The following is a 15,290-nucleotide window of genomic DNA, read 5'->3' as shown; positions in this document are numbered from 1 at the left end:
GGCGGCAGCTTTACCTGCTATGCCACAGTGCCGACCCTGGTGTATTTTCAATAATCTTTTTAAAGTCAGCACTAGAACATTATATTTTTAAGAAAATAGGTCCAGTGATGTAGCTTTATATTGTTTTCTAATTTGAGAGGCAGAGAGAAAGAGAAAACAAACGCACATACAGTCTCCCATTCACTGATTCACACGCCAAATTTCTGGTTTCTGGAACTCAGTCCAGGTATCCAGGTCTCCCATGTGGGTGGCAAGGGCCCAATTATATGGGCCATCACTGCTGCCTCCCACCTAGGGGATCTGCAGCAGCAGGAATGTGGATTTAGAAGCTGGAGCCAAGAATCAAGCCCGGGTACTCCAATAGAGGATGCTCAGCCAAACACTTGCCCTGAACTTTGTATTTTTGTGTACTGATTACTTCCAACTTGAGGTTGCTTCCCAAGATAATTGTGGAAAAATTCAGTAATGAAGCTTGGGCCTTCAGTTTCTTTCCTTTCTTTCCTTTTTTTTTTCCCCTTTGAGAAGAAGAAAATGCTTGGATTTAGTTAAGTAATTTAGAAAATGGCTTATTTCACTTTTGCAATGAAATATTTGTTGAAGAAAATATAGAATAGCACAAAGAAGAAAATAAAAATTATCAAAAATCTTAGCAGCCAGAGAAAAACACTACTAATGTTTTGGAGTTTAAATTCTTGTTATTTACATACTTGATTTATTTATTTATTTTTAGGAATTTATTTTTATTTATTTGAAAGGCAGAGTTACAGAGAGGGAGAGAGGTCTTCCATCTACTGTGTCGCTCCCCAGATGACTGTAACAACTAGGGCTGTAGCAGGCCAAAGCCAGGAGCTTGGAGCTTCTTCCGGGTCTTCCATGTGGGTACAGCAGCTCAAGCACTTGGGCCACCTTCTGCTGCTTTCCTTGGAGCATTAGCAGGGAGCTGGATCAGAAGTGGAGCAGCTCGGTCTTTAACTGGTTCCCATTTGAAATGGTGGCCATAACACCAGCCCCTGCATGCTTAATTTAAATAGCCATACTAAATACAAATTATATCAGAGCAGATAATTTATAAATGAGATTTAAACTTTATTTTGCATTGCTGATGATAATATGGCTAATATTTTTGCATCTTTTCAAAGTGATGTGGTTAATTTTACTGTTTACATTCCATTCCATCAGTAATTTTTTTTTTAAGTTTATTTACATGAGGAGAGAGAGAAAGCGAAAGAAAGAAAGGAAGGAAGGAAGGAAGGAAGGAAGAAAGAAAGAAAGAAAGAAAGAAAGAAAGAGGAAGTCAGTCTTCCACCCACTGTTTTATTCCCCAAGTACTCCAGGTAGCCAGGATTGGGTCAGGCCAAAGCCAGAAGCCAGAAGCTCCATCTGAGTTTCCACGTGGGTGAAGGGACCCAGGTACCTTTTTTTTTTTTTTTTTAAGATTTATTTATTTATTTGAAAGTCAGAGTTACACAGAGAGAGGAGAGGCAGAGATAGAGAGAGAGAGAGAGAGAGAGGTCTTCCATCCCATGGTTCACTCTGCAGATGGCTGCAATGACCGGAGCTGCGCCGATCAGAAGCCAGGAGCCAGGAGCTTCTTCCGGGTCTCCCAAAGTGGGTGCAGGGGCCCAAGGACTTGGGCCATCTTCTACTGCTTTCCCAGGCCATAGCAGAGAGCTGGATCGGAAGTGGAGCAGCCAGGACTAGAACTGGTGCCCAAATGGGATGCCGGTGCTTCAGGCCAGGGTGTTAAACTGCTGCGCCACAGCGCCGGCCCCTGGGACCCAGGTACTTGATCCATCACCTGCTGCCTTCCAGAGTGCACTAGCAGGAAGCTGGACTGGAAGTGGAGGTGGGCACTATCACAAGCACTCCAGTGTAGGATGTAGGCGTCCCTAGTGGTGGCTTCACTTGCTGTGCCACAACTCCCACCCCCATAGGAGTGTTTTACAAATATAATTTACATTGGGACATTTATTAAACACATTTTTTATTTTGCTTTCAAAAAGATAAACCAATAACCTATTATGTTAGATTTTAGATGATTGTGAGATTAGTTTATATTCATATTACCTTTGTACTGCTCCTGATAAATAAACAGTTGGACATGCAGGCTGGAGCTGAGAGGTGAGGTCCTGGCTGGAGAGTTGGGTGAGTCACCAGGGTGTTGCTGGTGAGTGAAGGCATAGGCATGGATGAGCTTGTCAGATGAGGGGAGAGGTAAAGACGAAGGCTAGAGAGTTGGAAGCAGGAGCAGAGAAAGGTTGAGTCCTGGAGGCTGAGGAGATGGAATCTTTCAAGGAAGGAGCAATCGAAGGTGCCTTCCATGGTACCTAGTGTCATGGAAAGTGTTTATGTTCCTTGGTTGGTTGAAGGGCAAGCCATGTTGGTTGATTAGAGGAGTGAATAGGAGGTTAGTAAATGGGGAGTAAAAATGGATAATTACTAAGATTTGTTTAGTTGAAGGATAGAGTGAGAGAAATCTTCCATCTGCTGGTTCACTTTCTTTTCTTTTCTTTCTTTCTTTTTTTTTTTTTAAAGATTTTATTTATTTATTTGAGAGGCAGAGTTAACAGACAGTGAGAGAGACAGAAAGGTCTTCCATCCAATGGTTCACTCCCCAATGGCTGCAACGGCTAGAGCTGCACTGATCAGGAGCCAGGAGCTTCTTCCGGGCCTCCCATGTGGGTACAGGGGCCCAAGGACTTGGGCCATCTTCTACTGCTTTCCCAGGCCGTAGCAGAGAGCTGGATCAGAAGTGGAGCAGCCGGGACTAGAACCCGCGCCCATATAGCATGCCAGTGCCGCATGCAGAGGATTAATATACTGAGCCACAGTGCTGGCCCTCCCTTTTTTTTTTTCTTTTTAAAGATTTATTTATTCAAAAGTCAGAGTTACATAGAGAAGAAAAGGCAGAGACAGAGAGAGAGGGAGAATCTTCCGTCCACTGGTTCACTCCCCAGTTGGCTGCAATGGCTAGAGCTGCCCTGATCCAAAGCCAGGAGCAAGGAGCTTCTTCTGGGTCTCCCACGTGGGTGCTAGGTCCCAAGGACTTGGACCATCTTCCCCTGCTTCCCCAGGCCATAGCAGAGAGCTGGATCAGAAGAGGAGCAGCTGGGACTTGAACCGGCGCCCATATGGGATGCTGGCACTGCAGGTGGTGGCTTTACCTGCCACGCCACAGCGCCAGCCCCATGGTTCACTTTCCAAATGGTTTTCACTTTGGGGCTGGACCAGGTTAAAGCCAGGAGTCAGGAACTCCATCTGGGTCCCAAGTACTTGTGCCATCACCCATTGCCCTCCCTGGGCACATTAGTTGGGGAGCTGGATCAGCAGCAGAGCAGCCAGGGCTGAAGCCAGCACTTGGATGTGGGATGGCAGCATCACAAGGCGTGGTTTAACCTGCTGAGGGTACTGCAAGCCCCTGGGTGCTTCTGCTGAAAACTGTGGCTATGAAGGGAGAGAGAGGAGAGATGAGGCAGTAGTTGGAAGAATATGAGGAGTTAAATGAGGGTTCTTTTTAAGGAAGAGAAACCAGATTGTTTTAATTTTAAAAAGCCATTAGGTGAGAATTAAATTTAAATTTTGATGATATTCTTTCTCTATAATGATTAAACTTATTAAATAGCTTTTGTTTAGGTTAATATTTATGTTTATAAAAATATTACGTAAAGTATTATAAAAAGTCTAATATTTTAAAGTTGATAGCAAAAGAGTTTTTTTTTTTTTTTTTTTTTTGGACAGGCTGAGTTAGAGAGAGATGGAGAGAAAGGTCTTCCTTCCGTTGGTTCACTCCCCAAATGGCCACTATGGCCGACGCACTGCGCCAATCCGAGGCCAGGAGCCAGGTGCTTCTCCTGGTCTCCCATGCGGGTGCAGGGCCCAAGCACTTGGGCCATCCTCCACTGCCTTCCCGGGCCATAGCAGAGAGCTGGATTGGAAGAGGAGCAACCGGGACAGAACCGGCGCCCCAACTGGGACTAGAAACCGGTGTGCCGGCGCCGCAGGCGGAGGATTAGCCTAGTGAGCCGCGGCGCCGGCCAGGAGTTTTTTTCTTACCTAGCAACTGTCCACCAAACATGATTTCCAAAGGCAGATACTTCCAATTCTCTTTGCCATTTCTTGTGGTATTTACTTCCATTTTTCTAATATATATGTTTATATACATATACATTTCTTGTTTTTGCATATGTTAACTTTCTATTATAGTGCTTCAGTTTTAGTGTTTTCATTGTTATGATTCTATAACTTATTTGCTAACAAACATGCATATTTCCTTTTATTCTTGCATTAATAATGCTTTTTCAAAAATTTGCTTCATGTTTTTTGAACATCTGATCAGACCTTTATACTCTAAGGAGCTCTGTAAACGCCTGTCAAAATATGAATCTTACTGTCTAAAGCTCTCAATTTATCAGTGCCCTGTTTTTCCTTCTAGAAACTTCTCTCCTGTTTTTAACTTCATTCTCCTCTATGAACAAGTTGTTTTTTGTTTTGCTAATATCTGTTTGCCTCCATCTCAGGAATTTCTCTTTCATTTCTTTTTCTTTTCCTCACATGTCCTGGATCCTAGGCTCTTCTTTTTCTTCATTTTCTGCCTTATTTTGGGGGAGCAGACCCTTTAATACATACTTCTTTCTTCTTCTTCTTCTTCTTCTTTTTTTTTTTTCCGTGTTCTCAGCCTTTCTGAGAAAGTACAGAATAGGTAGTATTTTTGAGTTCCTGGGTATCTGAAAATACCTTTATTGTTAACTGTTAGATTAATGGAAATTTTGGTTACAGGATATGTAGGATTCTGTTCTGAAACTAAGGCTCATAACTGGGTTTTTCTTAATATTTGCTTAACAATAAATTGAGTATGTAGATAAGTAGGCCAAGATTCATAGTCATTAGCATCTACCTTGTGATGAACTTTTGTTTGTCTGGAGATGTTTTATGTGAGCCCGCACTTAGTCGTTTGGAGAAAATGGCCATACACAGCCCGATGCAGGGATTGTTACTCTGCTGGCAACCTCGCTTCTCTACACTGGTGACAAACTGAGGCTCACTGAGACAAGGAAATTGCTGGTAAAATTTTAGGCTAATTGAAAGTATACCAATTAAGCACCAGGTTTGCTCTTTTTTTTTAAAATTAATTTATATAAAAGGCAGACAGATAATTGCTATCCACACTAGTCCACTTCCCAAATGCCTACCAGCAACAGGGCTGAAGATGGGAGGAACTTAATCCATATGGGTGGCAGAGACTCAACTCCCTGAGCCATTCGTTGTTGCCTCCTAGGGTACAGATCAGCAAGAAGCTGGAGCCAGAAGCCAGAGATGGGATTTGAACCCAGACACTCAGATGTGGGATGTAGGAATCCTAAGAGGTGTCTGATTCACTAGGCCAGGCTGAAACTTGCCCTGCTCTAACTTTTGTGAAAGCAGAGTTAAAATACCCTTTTGTTTCATATGATGGCTTCTTAGATAAAATGCTTATCACAATATGTACTTTTGAGTGGAGTAGACAATAATTCTTAATTGTTTTGATTGATTATATCCACATGATGATGTCGCATATTTGCACTGGTGTGATACACTGAGTATTAACTGTGTTTGGAAAAGCTATTTTTAGTTTCAGCCTTGCTGTGCGTGAGAAGAGGCAGCTCTAATTGTTGGGGCGTGGGATTGTGCTACATATTACATGTGAGTTATCCCATTGGATTTCCTGAGACCACTGAGGGCTTTAATGATCACATCCATTTTGGGAGTAAGCAATGAGGCTTTAGAAGGAAAAGCACACAGTTTTGAATCCTGGCTATAAGGATTTTTCTTAAATGAATACCAGTGACAAAAATAACAATCACCCTGTAATCTTTGTAATTCATTCAGTGGTCAGAGCTCCATTCTAAGGCATACCACTGCACTCGTGAGCTGTCGTCCTTTTCTCTCCCACAGCGTTCAAATATGCCTTCTGCTGTTGTGAGAAAAACAAAACAAAGCTTGCCTTGTCCCCATCTGTATCCCTTAAGCAAAATTGACGGAAACTTTGCACTCCCTGGCTCCACTCCTCTCTCCTCTTTTCTTTCTTAAGCTTTACTTTGACTCTGAAAACATACTGAGGTCACCAATGGTTTTCTGGCTGTTCAGTGTGGTGAGCATTCCTCATTTTACTATGTCTCTTAGCAGCACTTGACATAGTTTTCTCCTCTCTGTTTCTCTCTTGAGTTCTTTCTTCATTTTGTTTCAGTACTGCAACTCTCTTGAGTTCTCTCCCATTTTAGTGACTGCTCCTGCCCAGTCGTCTTCACTGTATTTCTCTCTTCCAGTCCTATTAATGTTGGAGTTCCTCATCAGTCATTCCTCCTTCCACTAGTTTTCTCTCTCCTTATTCTCCAAGTGATAGAATCTAGTCTCAAGGTTCAATATTATCCTAATTGTATATTTCTTGGCCCAGGCATTCTTCTGAACTCCAGACTTATTTATTGCCCTACTCTCATTGGATGTGTACTGAGTCCAAAATTGAACTCTCTACTCCTACTCCAGATTCGTTCACCATCTTTGTAAATACCACTATCATCATCCAGTTTGAAAGGTGTGGAATCATCCTTCCTCTTAGAGTCCATGGTCATCAGTAAATTCTCTTGGCACTATTCCAGAATGTCTAGTGAATCTGACCAGTACCTCCACAGTTACCACCCAGTCCAAGCTGCCATCTTCATTGTCCAGCTCCTTACAATAACCTCCTGATTGGTCTCTTGCTTCAACCTCCTGCCAGTGCTTCTGTCGTACTCGGTGTTGCATTGGAGTCACCTTGTACTGGCTTGAAGAACTGAGCATGTGCATGTCTTCCCAAGTTCATGTTCAGTGACATTAATGCTCCTGGCTTGAAATTGGCCATGGGAGTAAGCAGTTTTTACACCACAGAAAGCAACAAACAAATCAGCCCTCTCCCTCTGCTATTAAATATTTACCAGGACACAGCCACTCTCTCCCTCCAGGGTATTCTGCCCAGAGGAACGGAATGGTCCTTTAATAAGTCATGTGACTGCCCTGTTAGATTCTGTTGGCCTTTCCTTAAATTCAGAGTAAATTAAAGCTCTTAGGATTGCTCACAAGCCCTTTCAACCTGCTGGGGCATGGTAGGTCTACACCAGGGAGATTTTGATTTTTGTGGATGGGTGGGTAGGTGGGTGCATGGATGGATGAGTTGTTTGTACCATCTTAGTAATCTGTGACTATTGCATGAGGCCTATTAATGTTTTTCTTTTGTGATTAATGGAAGAGATGTACTTTCTTAAGACTTTTTGATTGTTTGAAAGTTAGATTTATTACTGAATTTCCAGAACCTCAGACAGAGGCTTATTTAAATACAAGAACAAAAAGAATGTTATAGCAAAATACAAATAACTTCTGAATTTCTGTTATAAGAAAGCAAGTCACTAATTTTTATTAGCATAAATAGGAGCTCAGTATACTTTTTAAGAATATTCTAGAAAAATAATTCCAGAAGAAGAGTATTTTTAACTTAAAGTTAAAAATAAAACTTATGAAAACTTATATGTATATCATTCTGTTGTTAAGATTAATCTGGACAAATAAACATAATTGGGTATTTATTTTGTGATAGTTCCTATTTTCTGTTTAAGTGCCTTTTTTTTTGGGGGGGGGGGGGAGGTCACAGTGGATACACTGGCAGTTGTCTTGTTAAATTCTGATCTAGTAGAGTGTTTATAGTTAACAGATTTGTTTGTTAATTTCCAGGTATTGTAGTCTTAAAGTTACAATTTCAGTATTTTTAGAGTCAAATACTATTAAGATATTCATAAATTTAAATTGGAAATATTATCTTCTTTATAGGGTATATTTCAGAAATCGCTGGGTGAAGACTGTCCACCCAGTTGTGCATCAGTACTGTTTGATCTCAAGCGCACATTCCACCTTTCAGATGCCACAGAAGGAAGATATTCTTAAACACCGAGTGGTGGTTGTTACATTGAATACTTCCCAGTACCTCTGTCAATTGGACCTTGAACCTGGTATGCTGACTCAAGGCACAGATACGGTGGCACATGGGTTTAAGGCTTATGCATTCAGTTTGACTGGGAGTTGACAAACCTCCTGTGGGCCAAAACTGGCTCACTGTTTTCATAGTAAAGTTTCATTGGATGGAAAATAGCCTTGCTCATTTATTTACCTACTGGTTGTCTGGATGCTTTTGTGAGTTGTATAGTTGCAGTAGAGAGTGTATTGTTTGGATCTTTACTGAAAAGTTTGCCAACCTTTCGTTTAGATATGTTAGTGACTGCAGTTTCATTTGTTCTCTTATTGGTTTGGTTATTTGCATTATTGATCATTTGAAGAATTTAAATTTGGACAGTATTGGTGTTTTTAAGCACTTTTCTTGAATTTTTGCTTTAAAATGCTTTTGTGTAGACACAACAATCATAGGATTTTTTTTAAAAAAGATTTATTTATTTTTTTGAAAGACAGAATGACAGAAAAAGAAAGATCTTCCATCTGATGGTTTACTTTTTGAGTGGCTGCAACAGCTGGGGCTGACTCAGGCCAAAGCCAGGAGCCTGGAACTCCATCCTGGTCTCCTGTGTGGGTGGCAGGGTCCCAAGCACTTGGGTCATCTGCTCTTACTTTCCCAGGCCTGTTAGCAGGAAGCTGGATCAGAAGTGGAGCAACTGAGAGTTGAACTGGTGCCCTTATGGGATGCTGGCATCGTAGTTGATGGCCTAACCTCCTATGTTACACTGACCCTTGATAGGATTATTTTTGTTGATGTTATTAAAGTTATTATATTTAAGTAGAGGAACTATATAAAATCAAGCCAATGTTCTATAAAATACAGATACAAGATGAAAAGAAACTCTGACAAATAAAAGCAGAACTTAACCATCAGAAGTAGTTACTTTAATGTAGTTGCGTTGGAAGAATTCTTATTTATTACTGCTGCCATATTATGATTGTTGATGTTGTTCAACATAGTTTTTTGTTTGTTTTGTTGTTTGCCATCTCCTTTTGGGGTTGCCTTCAGAGCCAGTGGCAAATTCTTCTGAGTCCCTGGAAGGGAGATGCTGTCCTGTTCCCCTTCTAGACTCAGTCCAGGGTATAGGCACTTTGTTGCCCTTGATAAAACTTTACCTTAACTGAAGAAATGATGGCCAGTCCTTTTTTTTTAAATTGAGGAGCAATACCAATAGGGATTAAAAAAAAAAAAAAAAAAAAAGGAGAGAGGGAGAGAGCCATGCCTCTCATTTAAAGAGACTAATTTTCTTGTGCATGCAGCACATAGCTGGCTGGTGCGGGAAACCACAACAGCTGATGTTAATAAAAATGTCTTGAGCAGTGGAATGAGTTCTGTTTTGTCCCAAGTGGCTTCTTTGAATGGAATAACACCTAATTTGAAATTTAAATTTTTGGTATGTTTACTTAACAGTCAGTATCACTACTCTCTGATTAAACTCTGAATATGTACCACGCCGATTAGAAAACCTCCAACATGTGAGACAGCTTTGTGAGAAAGAGTTAAGGACAGACCGAGGAGTTGAGGGACAGAGAAATCCTTCCTGGGAGATCACCAGATTCCTTGTTCTGCGTGTTATTTAAGCTTTTATTTCATTTAATTCTCCTATCAACTCAGTTGAGGGTTATTCTACAAATAAGAAAACCAAGGCCCAGGCTTAGTCAGTTTGATTCATTCAAGTTACTTTTTCTAGCTTAAGCAACAATCATACCAGTTTCATGATTCATTCAGTTCCTGATGTGAGCCTTGCTCTATTTAATTAAAATGTTATCCACTGGAAACAGATTTTTTTCACTACTCTAAGTTCTTCCAATTTGTTCTTATGCTTATGTAGTTATTTTCCTTAATTAGTCTTAGGACAAAAGCACATTTTTTCTTCTACAGGGAGAAAAGTGCATTTGTATCATGCTTGGGCCACTGTTGGTAAATGAGCGACAGTTGCTGCTGCTCACACTGTCAGCATAGCTATTTGTTTGAGTGATGATGATGACAGTTATACCTGCCAACCAGGAATTCAGGAAGTGCCCAACCTAAAAACAGGTTGTGTCCGAAAATTGTATAAACAGCTTGTTTGGAACATTCTGAAATTCATAGAAATAGAGTTTAGGTTCCTGAGCCAGCGCATAGCAACTGATAATCCATATGGCACTGGACTCAATGAGAGGATTTATACCTTTTTGTTTTGTGTCTTGTTGTTATCCTTGTAAAAAGAGAACACCTTTCTCTCTACCCCTGTGAATTGGTAATGGGGGGTGGTTTCCTTCTCAACATTGGAATACCAAGGAGGCTTTTACCTCCTTCGTACCTCTTAAGGTCAGAGGGTTTTCCTCTTCCTGCACCTACAACCCTGTGCCTTGGTGTAAGTGGCAACAGTGACCAAAACATAGGACCTTTCTTGCTGTAGGTATTTGCAGCTGTGGCGTTTGATGATAATGTACATTTTTGACATTTGTCATCAGTCACTAGTTTTTTTTTTTAAGCAGAGTCAGGACTTAGACTAAAAAGTTATATATATACTTATATAGAGCCTGAACAATCAAATCAGTAAATTTGCAAATAAAATAGGCTTTTTCAGTCCAAGTTGGATTGTAGCTTTATCCTTTATATTAGGTTTTGGGTATAATTTTCTTTATTTTAATGTCTAATATGCAGGTTTAGGGTTAAGTTACTTATGAACTACCGTTGTTTTATTTCTTGGTTTTCAGCAAGTAAGCAGTAACAGGGCCTTGGGGCTGTCAGTTTTTAGTTGCCCTTCTTTGGTCAAAAGCCACTATCTTGTAATTTTATAATCTTTTCTGTATTTTCTTTTTTTTTTACGGTTTATTTATTTATTTGAAAGAGTTACAGAGAAGTAGAGAGAGAGAGAGATGGAGAGAGATAGAGAGAAGGAGAGAGAGATCTTCCATCTGCTGGTTCATTCCTCAAATGGCTACAGTGGCTGCAGTTGGGCTAACGTGAAGCCTGGAGCCAGGAGTTTCTTTTGGGTCTCTTCTGTGGGTGAAGGGGCCCAAGGACTTGAACCACCTTCTGCTGCTTTCCCAGGTGTATTGGCAGGGAGCTGGACCTGAAGTGGAGCAGCCAGGATTTGAACTGGTGCTTGTATGGAATGCAGGCACTGCAAGTGGTGGCTTTACCTGCTGCGCCATGGCACTGGCCCCATTTTCTGATTCAACTGTTAGTCTTGGGGTTGTTGGCACCTGATGCATTTATATGTCTGTTATTGAGTAAAATAGCTATTCTTTTTAACCTGTATTTTAAAAGTAATTTTATAAATTGGTGATTGTCCCCATTGAGGATAGATTTTAAAAGCACTCATAATTTTTAGATTAGCCAACTGAGTTCTTTCCTTAGCAGAAAAGAAAACAGCCACTTCTACCTTTATGGCTTCTGTAATATGCTTTATTGTGTTTGCACCATACATTCTAGGGTTTTTTACGCATATTCTATTAGATGAAGCTGCCCAGGCCATGGAGTGTGAAACCATTATGCCTCTAGCATTAGCAACTAAAAACACTCGGATTGTCTTGGCTGGTGATCACATGCAGGTGAGTGTCCTCTGAGTCACTCTATGGAAGTAACTTTTAGTTATATGTACATTTCATTTTACTTGAAAGGCAGAGAGACAGAGAGCTATCTTCTATCTGCTGGTTCACTCCCCAAAGGCCCACAATAGCCAGGGCCGGGCCAGGCTGAAGTCAGTAACCTGAGACTCAGTCCAGGTCTCATGTGGGTGGCAAGGACCCTGGGTACTTGAGACATCACCTGGTGCATCCCAGGATGCATTGGCAGGAAGCTGGATCAGAAATTGAGTAGCTGGAACTTGAACCAGGCACTCCAGTATGTGATAGGAGTGTCTTAGGGGCAGCTTACCTGCACCATAACACCCGCCCCCAAAGTAGTTTAATTTTCTTTTGTAGTGGTAGAAGGCATAACTAAGAATGACTCCTTATACTTCATGTGATCAAGATGGTTGTTTGTTAGTTATTAACAATATTTGTTTTTTCAGTCATAGACTTTATGTTTTACTATAACAACACTTGAAATAATTGATTTTAGTTACTGAAATAGTTTTTTGTTATGTTGGATGAGGTTTTTCTTTTAAAGATTTTTTTTTTTTTTAAATTTGAAAGAGTTACACAGAGAGAGGAGAGGCAGAGAGAGAAAGAGAGAGGTCTTCCATCCACTGGTTCACTCCCCAATTGGCTGCAGCGGCCGGAGCTGTGCCAATCCAAAGCCAGGAGCCAGGAGCTTCTTCCTGGTCTCCCACGTAGGTGCAGGGGCCCAAGGACTTGGGCCATCTTCTGCTTTCCCAGACCATGGCAGAGAGTGGATCGGAAGAGGAGCAGCCAGGACTTGAACTGGCGCCCCTATGGGATGCCAGCACTGGAGGCAGCAGCTTTACCCACTATGCCACATTGCTGGCCCCTGGTGAGGTTTTTCTTAACCTGTGTGTAGAAACTCTAGCTTGGTATTTGTATACTGTGATGAAAGAACATTCTGTGTAGTTGTTTACAGTAGTAACATTGTTCATGGAAAACCTCACTGAGCTTTCGTACTTGAATATTCAGCATGAGGAGATTTAGTACATCAGAAGCTTTAGCAGAGTGGTTTTTATAAGCTGGTTGAAAATGCTGTTTGTATATTTAGTCAAATATTCTCTGTTTGTCTGTTACAGCTCAGTCCTTTTGTTTACAGCGAGTTTGCCAGGGAGAGAAACCTTCATGTTTCGTTACTTGATCGACTCTATGAGCATTACCCTGCTGAGTTTCCATGTAGGATCCTCCTGTGCGAGAACTACCGCTCCCATGAAGCTATCATCAAGTGGGTGTGACCGTCCCCTCTGTGACTCTCTCCGTGGTCTGCTGGGAGGCACCGATTTTTCCCAAGAGTAGTTTGGTGTCCGTGTTGTTGCAAGTTATATTTAATGTTATGTCTTTAAAAAAACCCTTCACAAGTCAGAGTTGTATTTTCTACAACATAGGGCAATTCTTGAAACTAAGATTTTAGGTTCTACGAGCCATAACATATCTTTTTTTCTGTGACTGAGTATAGAATCATGAAAAACTACATGCTGTAATAAACAAATATATTGACAAACCATATAGTGGTTTGCTTATGTGTCTATGGCTGAGTTCTGTAAGGAAGCCTTTTTAAAAGAAAGTAAGAAAGGAGAGAAAAAAGGGAGAGAGAAACATTGTGAAACTTATCAGTAAGTTTTGAAAAGATTCTATTAAATATAGTGTGCATGTATAAAAATGAATGTGTTGTAAGTGACAGTTGAGTGACGAGTCAGCCTCCTGTGTGTAACCAGCATCCAGGTCAGGAGATAGCACAGCCGCGGCACTGTGGAGGGATGCTGCAGGCAACTTGCCAGTTGCTACCCTTACCAGAAGCTGACAGTTTTTAAAGTTTAGTATAATTAATTAATACAGATTGTGTAAGTCCTGTGAAACAGTGTTTAGGTTTCTTTGAAAGAAATAGTATAGTTTTAATTTTATCAGTATCCCAAATCCTGAAATGTGGTTCCTCTTTTATCACTGCCAGTAGGCGGCTATAGTCAGGGTGAGTCAAGTCCCGGAGGGCTGTGCTCTTCAGTGAAGGATGCTTGGTTTCCCAGTTCAAGACCTGTCTGTCTGCTGGTTGTGTGCATTGTTCCAGTGTCTGTACATCTGTGTGTTTGCATGTAGACGATACACATAGGTAAAAATATGTATTAACCATGAAAGTATGCCACCTAGAAATTCCCTCTTGGAGCAAAGTTCTCGTCTAGTGTTGAATTGTTATCTTCTCTCCTTTTTCTTTCTATATTCTGGCTTTGTACCTTACCAAAATCAATGCATTTAACAACGGTTTACCAGAGCCTGCTTTGCAGTTCTTGTTATGGTTACTTTTGGAGAAGTTCTTGGAATCACAGATACCAGATGTTTGGACTAAAATTAATCGTGGACATAAAGCAGTATTATTAAGAAGTGACTGATCTCTTTTATGGGTAAAATTCATTTTGATGATAGATTATTCTTTTCCCCCCATTTTTTCTTTTTCTGCAGTTACACTTCTGAGCTTTTCTATGAGGGTAAACTGATGGCCAGTGGGAAGCAGCCAGCACATAAGGATTTCTACCCATTGACTTTCTTTACAGCACGAGGGGAGGACGTACAAGAGAAAAACAGCACAGCTTTTTACAATAATGCAGAGGTACCTTACTTTTTTCTGAAAATTGAGCAATTTTCTCAGTTACATACTATGGTTTTGTTGAGCATGTTTCTAAAATTTGGGTTGACATTTTATCATGTATCGACTTCATTAACATGAAAATGGTGTAAAGTTTATTCTTTTTTGTATGACATTGATTTGTTAAGATGAATCTCCTGTGGGAAACAAAAACTGATTTACTTTTTGTCTTGGGATAAAACACAAAATACATGACTTCATTTGAAAGAAAAGCCAGCATTCTTCTCTGATAGATAATTATTGTCAGGCATCTAAAAGAGACTGACTAATTAAATTTTGTAGTACATTCTCAAATGCGGTATCATTTTTAATGGGTGAAACCTGAATTGCAGAATCCTGTGCTCCGAGGAGATCCCACAGAACTGGATAACGATGTTGCTATCCATTACATGCTCCAGCTCACACAGTTCTCTCTCCGTTTCTGGCTTCTGAAGTTCAGAAGAATGTACAGTGTGAAGGGTCTGGCCAGGCAGCGCCCAGAAAACATGGTGAAGTCCTTAGGGACGAGCTCAGCAGCCCTGGGGCCAAGGTTGTGGCCGACACAGTTGACCCCAGGAGACCCGAGGAGGGAGGGGTTCATGGTTGGCCATTAGGGGAATGACTTTAAATCCCTACCACCTTTGCATTCCATGCTTTACTCATTTTGTTTACAAAGAAATGATTTCCATTATTTATTGTAGATTATCCTGCATTTAACAAATGGTTTGGAAGCCCATAGTTAGAAGTCAGTACAAGAAAATCATCAGAACTCACTAGATAAATATCCTAGGCAAGGGCAAAGAAACTTGACATTTTACTTAGTCTGTGCCATTTAATTTTAGGAAAAGGTAAACTTTTGAAATTAACTCTAAGGATCCTCGTTTATTGTTTTTGGAGTCAGTCCTGGAAAGTGGCCGTGGTAGGGAGTGGGAGGCTGGGCCTGGAATCTGGAAGGTTTGGTGGTCCTGCTGGGACATCGGGGGTCAGAGCTGGGCCTGAGCCCCAGGCGAGGTTGCTGGTTGCTGGAAGCTCAGTCCTTCAGCCTGATTTGTCCCTTCACAGTGACGTGGTG

At 41.0% G+C, this 15,290-nt stretch overlaps 1 protein-coding gene across 2 annotated transcripts in view; it reads left to right on the top strand.

Annotated features, from left to right (window-relative positions):
* HELZ (helicase with zinc finger) overlaps nucleotides 1–15,290 on the top strand; it is a 176,096-nt gene that overhangs the window by 89,029 nt on the left and 71,777 nt on the right. For both annotated transcript variants that reach the window (XM_062215686.1, XM_062215687.1), the window contains exons 18-21: nucleotides 7,834–8,012; nucleotides 11,435–11,553; nucleotides 12,684–12,829; nucleotides 14,056–14,203. In XM_062215686.1, coding sequence (XP_062071670.1) covers nucleotides 7,834–8,012; nucleotides 11,435–11,553; nucleotides 12,684–12,829; nucleotides 14,056–14,203 — 592 coding nt within the window. The remainder of the gene's footprint in view (nucleotides 1–7,833; nucleotides 8,013–11,434; nucleotides 11,554–12,683; nucleotides 12,830–14,055; nucleotides 14,204–15,290) is intronic.

Source organism: Lepus europaeus, chromosome 18 (genome assembly GCF_033115175.1).
Source record: "Lepus europaeus isolate LE1 chromosome 18, mLepTim1.pri, whole genome shotgun sequence".
In the NCBI taxonomy this organism is placed as follows: Eukaryota; Metazoa; Chordata; class Mammalia; order Lagomorpha; family Leporidae; genus Lepus; species Lepus europaeus.
Note: the sequence above shows the minus strand (reverse complement) of the source record. Positions and strands in the feature narration are given on the sequence as shown.